At 41.4% G+C, this 15566-nt stretch overlaps 1 protein-coding gene across 1 annotated transcript in view; it reads left to right on the forward strand.

Annotated features, from left to right (window-relative positions):
• The first annotated feature begins 2241 nt into the window (after positions 1–2241).
• LOC113406780 (serine/threonine-protein kinase Nek3-like) overlaps positions 2242–15566 on the forward strand; it is a 29856-nt gene continuing 16531 nt past the window's right edge. Inside the window, exons 1-8 of the mRNA XM_026653474.1 lie at positions 2242–2272; positions 5744–5988; positions 7005–7098; positions 7302–7399; positions 10657–10740; positions 11873–11940; positions 12062–12148; positions 15301–15355. Coding sequence (XP_026509259.1) covers positions 5872–5988; positions 7005–7098; positions 7302–7399; positions 10657–10740; positions 11873–11940; positions 12062–12148; positions 15301–15355 — 603 coding nt within the window. The 5' untranslated portion in view covers positions 2242–2272; positions 5744–5871. The remainder of the gene's footprint in view (positions 2273–5743; positions 5989–7004; positions 7099–7301; positions 7400–10656; positions 10741–11872; positions 11941–12061; positions 12149–15300; positions 15356–15566) is intronic.

Consider the following 15566-nt stretch of genomic DNA (forward strand, 5'->3'; position numbering starts at 1 on the left):
CAAAGACCATCTTGGAAGCAACATTACCAGCCCAAGCAGTCAAAAATCATGAGTTGACCCCCCAAAATCACAGGCTCTACCACCACCCTTTCATTCATTCTTCGGCGGCAATTCGGCATCAGGCCCTTCCCTCCGAGGGGGACTGAGGGACCCGCCGCCGAAGAGCCAGCCCTGGGGGAGGGTGCAATTTTATATTCTTGCCTCGGGTGCAAAAATACCTAGTTACGGCTTTGTGCGGCGGTGATGACCGATAACACCATCGCCATGTTTTACATAAACAAGTAGGGTGGAGCTTGTTCCTCCCCTCTGTGTCGCGAAGCTCTCCAGCTTTGGGAATTCTGTATAGCCCACTCCATTCACCTGGAGATGTCCTATCTCCCAGGACTGCGGAACGAGCTTGCAGACCACCTCAGCAGGTCGTTTTGCAACCACAAGTGGTCCATCCGTCCGGACGTCATACATTCCATCTTCCAAAGGTGGGGATTTCCTCAGGTAGATCTTTTTGCCACCAAGAGCAACAGGAAGTGTCCAACATTCTGCTCTTTCCAGAAACTCAGCCTGGGCTCCATCTTGGACGCGTTCATGCTTCCCTGGGTAGGCTGCCTGATGTATGCCTTCTCCCCGATCCCACTTGTCCACAAAGTGCTCCTCAAGATCCACAGAAGTGATTCTGCTGGCCCCAGCGTGGCCACGCCAACATTGGTATACCACACTTCTGGAGCTGTCCATGGACACCCCAATCACACTGCCGCTCAACCCTGATCTGTTCACACAGGACCACGGTCGCTTCCTTCATCCAGACCTCCAGTTCCTCCACCTCATGGCTTGGAAGCTTCATGGTTAAACCCTATAGAGCTCCAATGCTCAGAACAGGTGAGGGAGGTACTGCTTGGTAGCAGGAAAACTTCCACCAGAGCCACTTACCTAGCTAAGTGGAAAAGGTTCTCATGCTGCTCTGAGTACTGCCACCTCTCCCCCCTTCAAGCATCTATACCACTCATCTTGAGTATCTATTACACCTGAAACAGCAGGGGTTGGCAGGTTCATCCGTCAGGGTGCACCTTGTGGCCATCTTGGTATTTCACCCAGGAGAGCTGGGGCGCTCTGTATTTGTCAGTCTCATGGTAGGGCATTTCCTGAAGGGCAGGGAGAGACTATATCCACATTCGCGATCTCAATTTGCTCTTCTTCAGGTTAATGGTGGCCCTGTTGGAACCACTGGTGCCAGGCTCCCTTCTGTACCTCTTGTGGAAGGTGGCATTCCTAGTTGCCATTATATCAGACAGGAGGGTATCAGAGTTAAAAGCACTAACTTCCGACCCTCCCCCCCATCTCATAACTTGTTCTTTGAGCTGTGTTGTTCACGTCCCTTCCAATACCTATCCTCCTTCCCCTCTGTTGGAGTAGCTGTCAAGAAGGAACTGAAGGGGGGGTTGGGTCAGCAGGGTCATATATTGAGAGCCATGAAGGCGCCACTCCAGGGGGCTCCCTAACCGACCCAAGGAGAGCTGCTAAAGGAAAAGGTTTCCGATGACCATGCATGTGGCGCACGCCCACCTGATTGGCATTGATGTGAACAACATATCTCAAAGAACAACAGTTACGAGAAGATGAGTAACCATTTTTCCCTATTCTTGAACAAGTAAATAAAGTTAGGTGACACAAAGAGAAGCAAAAAGCAAATCCCCAGCTCCAAGCATCCCCTTACTTCCCAACAGTTAAGTTAGATCTGAATTTTGTCATTTACGGTTGGGGGGAGGGGGAGTGATAAAGCCTTAGGATAGAGAGACCCTGACATTTGAGAAGCCCAGCTCTGAATGGGCAGCAAGGTTGAACTCTATCCAAAGGTACCTTGCAGAGTAGGGTGACAACTGGATGAGAGGTGTTCTGGGACACACAATTTGCTAGGGAACACCAGTGCCTCTCAAGCAGCAGGTGGCGCTGATGTCCTCTTACCTGACCGGGGGGAGGACGTTAGACATCCAACCCTGTTCCCATGGCTGCTCTCTTGGATGCCAGCCTCAGCCCAAGGTACAGAAGCTCGTCAACAAAAATAACCCTCCCACGTGGTTTCCTTGGATGGCTTTTGTCCGCTAACCACAGAGATGACCCCGCAGCGTCCCACACCCATCTCACGACAGAGAGGAGGGGCGGGGCCTGGCTCGGAGCTGGTGCTTGAGCGAGGCGGTCGGGCGGGGCAGCGCGGGAGGCGGGGTCTGCGGCAGCCGCCGGCTCCGGTTGCTGCGCCGCGGTGGGGAGCGGCTCCAGCACGGTACGGAGCCCGCGGGGCCGCGCCTGGAGACGGAGAAAAGGCGGGGGCGGGGCGGCTGGGCCCGCGAGGGGCTGGGGACCCCGCCCTATGGCGTGCGGGCGCCGCCCCTCCAGGATTTAGCTGGAAGGGGCAAGAGCAGCCGCCAGCTCGCCCCAGCCTCCCCCCGGGGCTGGGGCAATCCCGTCCCGTGGCCGCACGGGGCGTTACTCTGCAAGGGCAGCTAATCCCTATGAACGTGGCGTGCACACGATTAGCCTGGCATTAGGAGTGCTTTGTTGTGGATTAGGATGAAGCGAATTCGGAATGAGGCAGTCTGGAATAAGAGCATCCTCACATGGAGTTACCAGGAATGGTTAATCTGCTTTAAATTCATACCCTATTAATTTTCTTGCATAGCCAAGGCCCTAATCTATCCAGCCAGGGCGTAGGTCCCCTCGCTGTGCAGCTCCTCTCCACCTAGGCTTTCACAGACCTACTGTCCACACATTAATTCTCCTCATTCAGGGTATGTCTACACTACAGGATTAATCCGAATTTAGATAATTCGAATTTGGGAAACAGGTTGTATAAATTCGATTGTGTGCGGCCACACTAAGCACCTTAATTCGGTTTTTAACCACATTAATTCGGTGGTGTGCGGCCACACTACCCCATTAATTTAAACACAGTAATTCGGTGGTGTGCGGCCACACTAACCCTAATTCGAATTAACAAAATCGATTTAGGCTCTACTCCGCTCGTCGAGGTGGAGTACAGAAATCGATTTTAAGTGCCCTTTAATTCGAATTAACTGGCTCTGTAGTGTGGACGGGTGAAGGGTTAATTCGGATTAACGCAGCTAAATCCGAATTAAAGTCGTAGTGTAGACCAGGCCTCAGTGTATCTGTCCTAGGTCGGTATTGTTTCTATTGTTTATTTATACCCCTCAAAGCTAAAATGGGATGTGCTCTCCTTTCCTGGCTATGCATGCTGAGGAATTGATCTTTGACCCTCTCAAAGAGTAGACTGCACCTAAGAGCATTTGTAGGTGTTAATCTACAACAGAACCTGGGAAGTCTTGGTTGAAAAACTTTACTTTGTCTAGTGAAAAGAAATGTATAATCAACAGCAAAAGACTTTTCTATACTAGAAAATGTATCCATTGTTGACAGTGGGTGGAACTGAATGGCACTGGACTCTTTCATTGCAAACATAAGCAGGACAAAACTATATTAGGCACCTTCAGAAACTAGGTTTTAATTTTGTTCTGAGTAGCGCTCAGCTATGGTGGTTTCTGAACTGATGTTAAACATGGTTTGGTCTTGTCCATACTGTTCTGAGCACCAGCTTAGCTGTGTACAGTGCTAATGCCCATTGTTAGCAATGGATATTCTTCCTAATGTAGTTACAGCCTTATTATTCTATCCCCTTTCCTTCCTTCAGTGAGATCCTGTCTATCCTAGAGCTAACACTGGCACAACCTTACTAATATTAGCAGTGTTAGAAACTCTAGTGTAGATGGGCCACCAGCTGCCCTCACTGTTGCTGGCATTTTTTGATTATATTTGTTCTAAGCAGGGTTTGATGGAACAGTCCTTAAAATGCTGGTAGCTCATTTATGCTAGGGCTCCTGACATTGCAAACCTGGTGGACATAAACTGGTGCTAGCTCTGGTGGGAAATTTCAGAAACCTTTCCTTAAGGTAGATGGGGTGTGAGAGTACTTTTGGCTGCATTCCCTTAACCTTTCAAACTTCTTACCCACTCATTATGATTAATGTTCTTTACATCTAAGTGAAATATCATTAGGGTTTTTGTTAAATCCTTCACAAAATTTTCCCTTCATTTTGATTACCATTAGAGAAAGTTGACAGTAAGGGCTATAGCATATGAAATTTGTGTTGGTGTTTGGGATGTTTGCTACAGCACAGTTCCTCTAGGATTAAAGGTGTTAATCAGAGTTGGCTGAGGCTCTACTGTACATGCAATTTCCTAGGACAACAAAATACAGTATTAGAGGAATCAAAATGTTTATAAACTTTTCAGTTTGCTTAGGACAGCAAAAACCCAGGTTGTAACCCTAACCAAACAAGACAGAAAAGGGTAGTCATTCAATGAGGTTAAAGGAAAATTCAAGTGATATCAGAGTACAAAAAGGGATCGTTGAGCAAGCATACGTTGTTACAATTTTATGATTAAATATTTATACAGCACCATAAGTGTGGATAGTACAAAATTATAAAAAGACAGTTTAAGATGTAAATGAGACATAGTGCATCAAGCAATGGCAGCAAACAGCCTCTCTTTTTAAAAACAAAACCTCTTAATGTATTTTCAGAAGATGAACTCAGAATTGATGGAGCAGGAGAGAAGGTTAGCAGTGGAAGGTGTTCTAGGTTCTTCTTCTCAACACTTGTGTAACCTTGGGTGACACTTAGCTGACCTGTTCTTCAGTTTGCCCTCTCTAAATAATGGGTCTGATTTATCATTTGATGATATTGCCACTGGAATTAAGAATCTTAAGCCTAAGAGGGGAGTGAATAAGGGAAACCTCTTGTGCCTCTTCTGCTGAAAATGTGAATATGTTATTTTGAGTAGTTTTGGTGGTAGAGGTTTCTATTCTGAAAGTTACACTAAGCTGAAATACATGTAACGTACCTTTTATAGTGTTGTGAGATCTGTTTTGACTGTAACCCATTCTTTTTAATGTTTATCACACATCCTATGACTTGATCCTTAATTTTTGGATTTTTTATTTTAAAATGATAGATTTACTATTCATTCTCTGAACAAGCATGAATTGGATCTTTTTATTAAGACACACTATTAACCTGCTAAAGCCTCTAAATTTACTTTCCTTATTGGGAGATAAATATTATTTGTCAAACCATGCATGCACACACATGCATGTGTGCGCACTCACACACACCATCCTACAGGCTTGATGAATAATATTTATCTCCCAATAAAGAAAGTAAATATAGCAGCTTAACAGGTTAATAATCGTGTCTTAATAAAAAGTTCCAATTCATATATATATAAAATCTATTAGTGGGGTATGAAGACCATCCAAAATAAATTCCACTAACTCTTTATAAACACACAGCACCACGATGTATTTTGCTTATGCCAAGTATTTTTCGTATCCCTGTGCCTGTAAACCTGGCTGCTTGGGACTATGAATCCAGCTGCAAAGATGCAGGTAGGGGAAGATGATGAATAAGAGCAACATCTAGCACTTTACAGGAGTACTATGGAAATTAATTCATGTTTTCAGAGTGTTTTGAGAGTTCTGATTATAAGATTCAATAGATGTACAAAGTATTACTGTAGTATGAGTTTGCTTTGTAGTAAAATTTTCTGAAAACCTTATTCTTAGTAAAGTCGTAATAGCATTTAAAAAAATTAATTTTTGTGGCAGTTCTGAGCAGTTGTCATTGCCATCATGTTATAATTATATATTTTTGTTATTTTGCCATTTTCTCTCATACAGATAATGTTAACCAAAAATACAGCTTCTGAATTTTTTCCAAAAATTAACTGAGTTCATTATACAGTTTGGAAGAAATCCTTGTGAAATATAACATTTAAGGAAACATATAAGACTTGGGCTTACAAACAATGGAAGAATACACTGTGTTAAAAGTACTTGGAGAGGGATCCTTTGGGAGAGCTCTTTTAGTTTTTCATAAGAGTAGTGACCAGAAATATGCAATGAAGGAAATAAGACTTCCCAAGGTAAGTGTTTACGCTCTCCTTCTTTGTATTTGTTATCTTCATTCTGTAACTGCCTTTTAAAAACTATACCCTCCAACAGGTACAGGCTAAGACTATTCTTGAAAAAGTGCAACATTTCAGAATTTAGGCCCAGATCCTTCAAAGGTATTTAGGTGCCTGACTCCTAGAGTTAGGCACCTAAATACCTTTGAGAATCTGGGCCTTAGCCAGCCCAGTGCTGAGTGCCTTCACTGGGAGATAAGGGTCTTGAGAATCTTACAGGATCTGGCCTTTAATAGGTACTGCAGGACTGAGGATGTTACTGGTAACCAGTAAAGACTGACCAGCATCACATTTGTGGCTGAAGATTAGAATTATGGCACATGGAAAGTTATATAGAGTTAAATCCTGGTTCTACTTGAAGTCAATGGCAAAACTCCCATTGACTTCACTGGGGACAGGATTTCACTACAAAGAGGAAGTAGTCAGGTTGTCATCATTGTTTGTTGCTGAAATTCAATTATTTCAAATTACTTGCTTTTCATTCAGCTATCCAAGAAAGCTCAAAATTATTTTTCACAGAGGTCTTGGTTATACCCTGATTAAAGTTAAGTTTATACTAAGGCACATTCAAATAATCTGATATAAGCTCTGATAGACCTTGACCTGTTCCAGAGCTAGGAAGTGCTGCTTCATTACCTAGTTCTGCAGTGGTCCGAATAGAAAATCATAAAGTGATGTAGCAAGGTACCCTGTCTATTCAAAAAAGCATACAGAATGGGTCTAAAATACTTACATTCTCTAGAGATACAATTCTGGGAAGTTTATTTTGTGTGCTATTTTTCACTTATTGATTTTACAATAATGGATGGAGTTTTAAAGTTTCTAAATAAATGGCTTTTTAAAGCAGTTGAAGAAAATAAATTGAAATCTAGTGCTTCAGAAGTAATTCTGGTTTTGAAAATGACATGTAGTATATGTAAAGATTTATTATTGCAACATTTGTATAATTGTACTTATTATCAATGTGTTTTCAGTCTCCATCTGATGTACAGAGCTCTAGGAAGGAAGCTATTCTGTTGGCTAAAATGAAACACCCAAATATTGTTGCCTATAAGGAATCATTTGAAGGTAAATATATAGGTTTTCAGAATGTATCTATTTGCATTATTTAGACTGAAAGCTCTTGCAAGCTTTTGGTGGGGCCTGGATTTTTTTTCTTTAAACTGTATTTCTGTAAAATACATAGCATATTGTTGGTGCTATATAATAACAATGATACATTTAGCATGCTAATGAAATTACTAATTAATCTTAAATTATTTAAAATTTAGCTGATGGACATCTGTATATAGTGATGGAATACTGTGATGATGGAGATCTAATGCAAAAGATTAAATATCAAAGAGGAAAGTTGTTTCCTGAAGATACGGTAAGAAAAAGAAACAAATTAAAGCCAGCCACATAAGAATACTTTTTCATGTGAACTGATGATCATCAAATGATGTATATTGAAAATGAGCAGGATGTTAGATAATTGACCTGCCAGGTAGTTGAAGGGTGTTCGAAATATGCCCTTATCTCAGACAATACTAAGGATGTGACGCCACTGTTTTCTTCTGGTGCTACTCCCCAAAAAGTAGCACTAACCATGGTACTTTGGAGAGTGGTGGCAACATGTCAGACAACTACTACACCAAGTGTGGCAACCTTGATTGTCAAAAGAACAGGAGTACTTGTGGCACCTTAGAGATTAACAAATTTATTTGAGCATAAGCTTTTGTGGGCTACATCCCACTTCATCGGATGCATAGAATGGAACATATAGTGAGGAGATATATATACATACAGAGAACATGAAAAGGTGGGAATTGCCCAACCAACTCTAAGAGGCTAATTAATTAAGATGAGCTATTGTCAGCAGGAGGGGGGAAAAAAAACCTTTGTAGTGATAATCAAGATAGCCCATTTCAGACAGTTTGACAAGAAGGTGTGAGGATACTTAACATGGGGAAATAGATTCAATGTGTGTAATGGCTCAGCTATTCTCAGTCTCTATTTAAGCCTAAATTGATGGTATCTAGTTTGCATATTAATTCAAGTTCAGCAGTTTCTCGTTGGAGTCTGTTTTTGAAGCTTTTCTGTTACAAAATTGCCACCTTTAAGTTTGTCTGAAATGGGCTATCTTGGGTAGGGTGGGACAATTTCAGTAATAACAAGATAAACCTGAGTTATTTGAGAGACACTGTACATAGGCAACATACATACTGTGTAAAACATAGTGAGATTTGTATTTTTGCTGCCAAGTATATAATGAAGAGTTTAAAATAAAATCTAAAGGACCGTGAAGTAAAGTTCTGAGGTTGTATTGCAAATGAACAGTGAGTGAAACACTCTGTGATACAAGTGGAGGTATCCACAGGGTCAAATACTAGCTTAATATAAAGTAGTGAAATATATAACCCCCACCCAAATTTATTCACACTTTGTTTATTTATAATGACTAATATTTTCCATTTTGTAGGCATCTTTTTAGTTAAAACTAGAGAGCCAGGAAATGTTGATCTAATTCAGTAGTTAGATTGGCTGAGCAGCCCTAAGAGCCCTACAAAGTACATTTAAAGTACGTTTTACTCTTCTTAAAAATGTAGTGTCTAGTTTACAGTTTGAATATTCTCATTTAACTATACAATTATAATTGAAGTGCCTGTAAAATGGCTTTCAGAAACAAGATTCTTTGACTGTCCAGCTTTATTTATACTAACAATGAGTGTTTTACTTGCCATATTGAAATGTCACGTATCTTAGTAGTTAAATCTTTACGCTGTCTAATGGGAGGTCACTAGAGCTGTCAAGCGATTAAAATAATTAATCGCACGATTAAACAATAATAGAATACCATTTATTTAAATATATTTGGATATTTTCTACATTTTCAAATATATTTATTTGAATTACAACACAGAATACAAAGTGTACAGTGCTCACTTTATATTATTATTTTTTATTACAAATATTAGCACTGTAAAAAACAAAAGAAATAGTATTGTTCAATTAACCTAATACAAGTACTCTAATGCAATCTCTTTATCATGAAAGTTGAACTTACAAATGTAGAATTATGTACAAAAAATAACTTCATTCAAAAACAAAAGAATGTAAAACTTTAGAGCCTACACGTCCACTCAGTCCTACTTCTTGTTCAGCCAATCCCTCAGACAAACAAGTTTGTTTATATTTACAGGAGATAATGCTGCCTGTGTATTATTTACAATGTCACCTGAAAGCGAGAACAGGCATTCGCATGACACATTTGTAGCCAGCATTGAAAGGTATTTACGTGCCAGATATGCTAAACATTTATATGCCCCTTCATGCTTCGGTCACCATTCCAGAGGACATGCTTCCATGCTGATAATGCTCGTTTAAAAACAACCAATGTTAATTAAATTTGTGACTGAACTCCTTGGGAGAGAATTGTATGTCTCCTGCTCTGTTTTACCCGCATTCTGCCATATGTTTCATGTTATAGCAGTCTTGGATGATGACCCAGCACATATTGCTCGTTTTAAGAACACTTTCACTGAAGATCTGACAAAACACAAAGAGGGTACCAATGTGAGATTTCTAAAGATAGCTACAGCACTCGACCCAAGGTTTAAGAATCTGAAGTGCCTTCCAAAATCTGAGAGGGAGGAGGTGTGGAACATGCTTTCAAGAAGAGTTAAAAGAGCAACACTCCAATGCGGAAACTTCAGAACCCGAACCACCAGAAAAGAAAATCAACCTTCTGCTGGTGGCATCTGACTCAGATAATGAAAATGAATGTGCGTTCGTCAGCACCACTTTGGATCGTTATCGAGCAGAACCCGTCATCAGCATGGACGCATGCCCTCTGGAATGGTGGTTGAAGCATGAAGGGACATATGACTCTTTAGTGCATCGGGCACATAAATATCTTGTGACGCCGGCTACAACAGTGCCATCCGAATGCCTGTTCTCACTTTCAGGTGACATTGTAAACAAGAAGCGGGCAACATTATCTCCTGTAAATGTAAACAAACTTGTTTTTCTGAGCCATTGGCTGAACAAGAAATAGGACTGAGTGGACTTGTAGGCGCTAAAGTTTTACATTGTTTTGTTTTTGAGTGCAGTTATGTAACAAAAAAAAATCTACATTGGTAAGTTCAACTTTCATGATAAAGAAATTGCACTACAGTACTTATATAAGGTGAATTGAAAAATACTGTTTCTTTTGTTTATCATTTTTGCAGTGCAAATATTTGTAATAAAAATAATATAAAGTGAACACTGTACACTTTGTATATTTTGTGTTGTAATTGAAATCAATATATTTGAAAATGTAGAAAAACATCCAAAATATTTAATAAATTTCAATTGGTATTCTATTGTTTAACAGTGCAATTAAAAGTGCGATTAATCACAAAGAATTTTTATAATCGCGATTAATTTTTTTGAGTTAATTGCGTGAGTTAACTGCGATTAATCAACAGCCCTAGAGGTCACCTTAAATTTATGCCTGATTTACTTTTAATTCTCATCTTGGGAGGTTGTCGACACTGTTAACTTGTTTGTTCTTTGCTGTGTCTTATAATTTTTCATTCCACCAATAAAGTTCGTATAACACATGCATTTGTATTGTCATAACTTTTTAGTCACTTTTTTCAGATACTTCACTGGTTTGTACAGATGTGCTTGGGAGTGAAGCACATTCATGACAGACGTGTGTTGCATAGAGATATCAAGTCCAAGGTAATTGGAATAACTTTAATAGCTGTTATTACAAGTTGCCAATAGCCCTCTTCCACTTGGGATATCTAATTCCCTGAGTGCTGTGGTTCATTTTAAATTCTTTGTCCCAGCGTGAGAGTATTAGATTAATCGAACTATCAGGATTATAACTCATTTAAATGAAAGTGTGGTCTCAAAGTAGCTGCAGGCTTAATATCTATCATTTTGCTTCTATTCGCGAATCCTTGATGATAGCAACTTGCTTGTGGCTAGTTGCAGGCAATTTAAATTTAAGGGAAGGCATAAAAATGGAGGGGCTGGAATGACAAACATTATACATATCTTGCCTTTCATCTTCTCTGTTTCATCTTCTCTGTTAACCATTCCCAGAGAGTAGTTATTAGTGGTTCACAGTCCTGCTGGAAGTACATAACGAGTGGGGTCCTGCAGGGATCAGTTCTGGGTCGGGTTCTGTTCAATATCTTCATCAGTGATTTAGATAATGGCATAGAGAGTATACTTATCAAGTTTGCAAGAAGGGCGGCCAGCACGTCCCTCGGCCCGTGCCGCTTCCTGCAACCCCCATTGGCCTGGAGCGGTGAACCGCGGCCACTGGGAGCGGCGATCGGCCGAACCTGCAGACGCGGCAGGTAAACAAACCGGCCCGGCCCGCCAGGGGCTTTCCCTGAACAAGCGGCAGCCCTAGTTTGAGAACCACTGGTCTAGATAATACTTAGTCCTGCCACGAGTGCAGGGGACTGGACTAGAGGTCCTCTCGAGGTCCCTTCCAGTGCTGTGATTCTATGATTACTCTCTAAAGGAAAGTTAGCAGCTCAGAAAGAGGTGTGGGATAGTGGTTTGAGTATAGAACTGGGATGCAGAATTCCTGAACTCTAATTCTACCTTTGCTACTGACTCTGGCCTTGGGCAAGCCACTTAACCTTTCAATTTCCCCTGTAAATTAAGGATAATTCTTACCTTCCTTGCAGGGGGAATATGAGGATTCATTTTGGTACAGTGAAGATAAAACCTCTATCTGTAGCCTTTCTGAAGTGTCCATCACTATATTATCTATATAGTGTGCAATGCAGAAACATTTGTTAGAAAACAATTTTTAAGTACATTCATTCTTACTCCTTATTTTGCATTGCAGAATATTTTTCTCACTCAAAATGGAAAAGTAAAATTGGGAGATTTTGGATCTGCACGTCTTCTTACAAAGTATGTAGATATTGCCCCTGGATTCAGTGATCTAAACTATATATTTTTTTACCATTGCTTAAATATTACAGAAAGTTTATGTCATTGCTTTTCATATGGCTTTTCTTTTTTGTTTGGCAAGTCCAATGGCATATGCTTGTACATATGTGGGAACTCCTTATTACGTACCTCCAGAAATATGGGAAAACTTGCCATACAACAACAAAAGGTAGGCACTTAATCAGTGATCAAAAGACGATGCATTATTGTAATATAATATTTAATACTTGTGCTACAGATTGCCTTGGTGACCAATCCATGTATCAGGAAGACTCAGGTTTAGAGCTTATTCTTGTGGAGTTTGGGAGTATTTTGGAGGTGATTATCTCAGTTTTCAGATGGGAAGGCCTAGGTTACACCTCACTTGAATAGCTTCAAGTGCAGTACTGTCCAACCCAAAAGTTCAAAGATCACGAGACAGACCCCCTCCAGATTATTAGAATTTGTTTTAAAGATGAGATTGTATTTCTCGATCTGTCTTTTGATTTTTGAACTCCCCCAGCCCACCCACATTGTGGGTGTGTGGCAATTAGTGTTACCAGCTCTTCCAAATTCATCCTTGCCCATTCTAGGAGCTCTCACTGGTTGATTGATGGTGCAGAGATTCCAGCTTCTTCACAAACCTCAAAATTTTAATGAATTCTGTGCCCCCTTTGGAGTTTGGGGGGCATATCTGCCCGTCCCCCAGCCCAGCAATGAATTATGTACAGTAGAACCTCAAAAATATGAACACCAGAGTTCCGGACTTACCGGTCAACTGGACACCCTCTGGAACCAGAAGTAATCAGGCAGCAGCACAGACACAAAAAACCCCTTCAAAACCAGCGCTCCCCTCATAGCTAGAGCCCCGGGGCAGAAGCTGGGAACAACCGCAGGGCTGAAGTCCCGAGCCCTTGTGCTCCCTGTGAGGCTGAAACCGGGAGTGGAGCCATGGGGCTGAAGCCCCGAGCCCTAGTGCTCCCCCCAGATCTAAAGCCCTGGGCCCTGGTGCTCCCAAGGATCAGAAGCCCTGACTCCCCTGCCTCTCCCCTGCCCCCGTGGCTGCAGCCCCAACCCTCCCCTGCGGCTGCAGCCCCAAACACCCCCTGCAGTGGGTGAAGTCCGTAATGTCTTGTTCAGAGTTATGGACGTTTCAGAGTTACGGACAACCTCCATTCCCGAGGTGTTCGTAACTTTGAGGTTCTACTGTAGTCCCCAGTCCTCACATCAGCTTTTCTTCTTCAGACCAGACATCTGCCATTTGCCTCTCATTGCACCTCTGCTCCTCCTGCAGCTCCAAGGGCTTTTTTTTTAGCCCCCTCTGCCAGGCCTGGGGGTGGGGGTGCAGCTTCATGGTTCTTTCCATCTCTTTTCCCATGTCAAGAACAGAGAGCAGACGGATCTATTTTTCACAGGGAGGGAGGGGGAAGCAGGACTGTCTTGAGCCTCTGGGTTCTATCTGCTCCTCCCTCCTCCCCTTGTGAGAATAGTGTCAGTTGTTGACTTCTTGATGGGAGAACTCTGCATGTTTCCTGAAGCAACCCTCACTGGGTGCTCTTCCCCAGGAGGTGGGAAAATGGGGAAGGCAGCCAATTAAAGGGGGATTTCCGCTGTCCTGAGATAAGCTCCAGCAGTGGTCAGAATCGCTACTTGTGACAGTTGGCAATGCTGCAAATGGCTGATGTATTATGAAACAGCCTGGTGGGAGAGTGTCTGCCTATGCTGGCTGCAGTGTGTGTGCCACAATGAGCGTGAGTAATTTTGCTGCACGAAGTCAGTCAGGAGAAATGCTACTAACAAAAAATGAACTCCCACTGTAGATCGGCTATCACTACTTATCGATGAGTTTTCTTGGTCTGTTTCCTGATCAGGTAGGGTAAGCAAGAGTCTTTACTCTCATTACCTAAAAAGATAAACACATAGTCTTATTCTGGGAGGATGTAGTCCAGACTAGTAAGTGGCTGTGTCACTGCCTGCCCTGAAATTCTAGTTGCCATAAATTCTCTGCTGCTGTAGCTCACAGCCTGGACACCGACAGCCAGCAGACAAACGTACTGAGTGTCTTTGTGTTAAGCATCTCTGGCTCAGCACTCTAATTCCAGTAGTCTGCTTGTTACATCCCAGCCCCACTCTGGTATCCATCAGCCTTGGTTACTACTAACCAGGTGACTCCAACACACTCTGAGTCTCAGATTTTCCCAAAACTGTGTGCTTGGCAATGTCCAGCCCTTTCCTGAACCGTTCAGAGGAATAATAAGGTTTGTTTGCTCCTCTAAAGAGACAAAATGCACAGCTTGTCACTTTAACTGATGATAATAGTCACTTTAATTCAAACGCAGAGCTGCGTTGGTTTAGATTAAAAGTAAAACAAATGTATTAACAAAAGGAGATAGGATTTTAAGTGAGTTCAAATATAAAGGATAGAGTTAGGAATGGTTACAAGCAAATAACAGTGGAAAAACTCTTGCTAAAGACTCAGACAACAAAACTGTAGTCTTAGTTCCAGCAATATGGCTCTGCCCCTCCCCCCAACCCTTGGTCAGGATCTCTCCCCAAAGACAAAGTGCTCAGTTCCTTTGTCTTCTTAGGTGAAAAATAACTTGGAATTCTTTCACACTCTCTTATAATCCAGTGAACCTTTGACATAGATTCTTGTGAAGGTTTACCCCCCCCCCCAATAAATAAATAAATAAAGTTCATTCAAGCTGTGAGAAAGGAGACATAGGGTCTGCTGGTGAAGGAAGTTTCATGCTGGTTTCTTCCCCTACATGGTGTTTGCTAAAATGCAAATTGATCTGTTCCTGCCTTCCCTGTGCTATTGAATGGTCTCTTAACATGTGATTGCTAATCAACTTGGATGACACCTGGCTTGTCCTTTGTCTGGGAGTAACCTGTTTACCCCCTCCGCAGACTTGCCTGGTAAATACATTTTAGTTCCTCGTTTCCTTCATATTTGTAATGTCCCTTGAGTGTTTACTGTACATACGCCCCACAAGAATATTATCAGTGTGTTGTTAGTTTTCCAATAATACCTTAGGTGACACACATCAGATACAGTTTATGACATTAATAAATTGGGGTACACTGAACTGGTTAAACCTGTACCAGATATCCGGGAGCCCCTTGCCCTCTTGTACTGGGATGCTGTTAAGGTCACGCACATAGTTTTATATCATATTATATTCTGTGAATATTTCTGTTCATTTTAAGTTAAATGTATTTTTTTATTTGCATATAGTTGAACACTTGAATGATTAACATAACTTCTGCTAAACGTGACATTGAATTGTAATAGTTGGTTAACTACTTCTTATTTTGACTTCTCTGTATATATATTTCTAGTGATATATGGTCCCTGGGATGCATTTTATATGAGCTCTGTACTCTTAAACATCCGGTAAGTGTGCTTATTTGTATCAAAGCAATTCTAATTTTGTGTGTGTGTGTGTGTGTATATATATATATATATATATATATATATATATATATATATATATATAAATAAAAACTTTCAAGTACTAATGAACTCTGAAACTTCATTAGCAGTTAGATTAAGTTGGATGGATTAACTGGTAATTACGCATATAGGTTTCCTAAGTGTTTTCTTC

This window comes from Terrapene carolina, unplaced genomic scaffold, assembly GCF_002925995.2.
Source record: "Terrapene carolina triunguis isolate 2854851 unplaced genomic scaffold, T_m_triunguis-2.0 Scaffold139, whole genome shotgun sequence".
NCBI lineage: Eukaryota > Metazoa > Chordata > Testudines > Emydidae > Terrapene > Terrapene triunguis.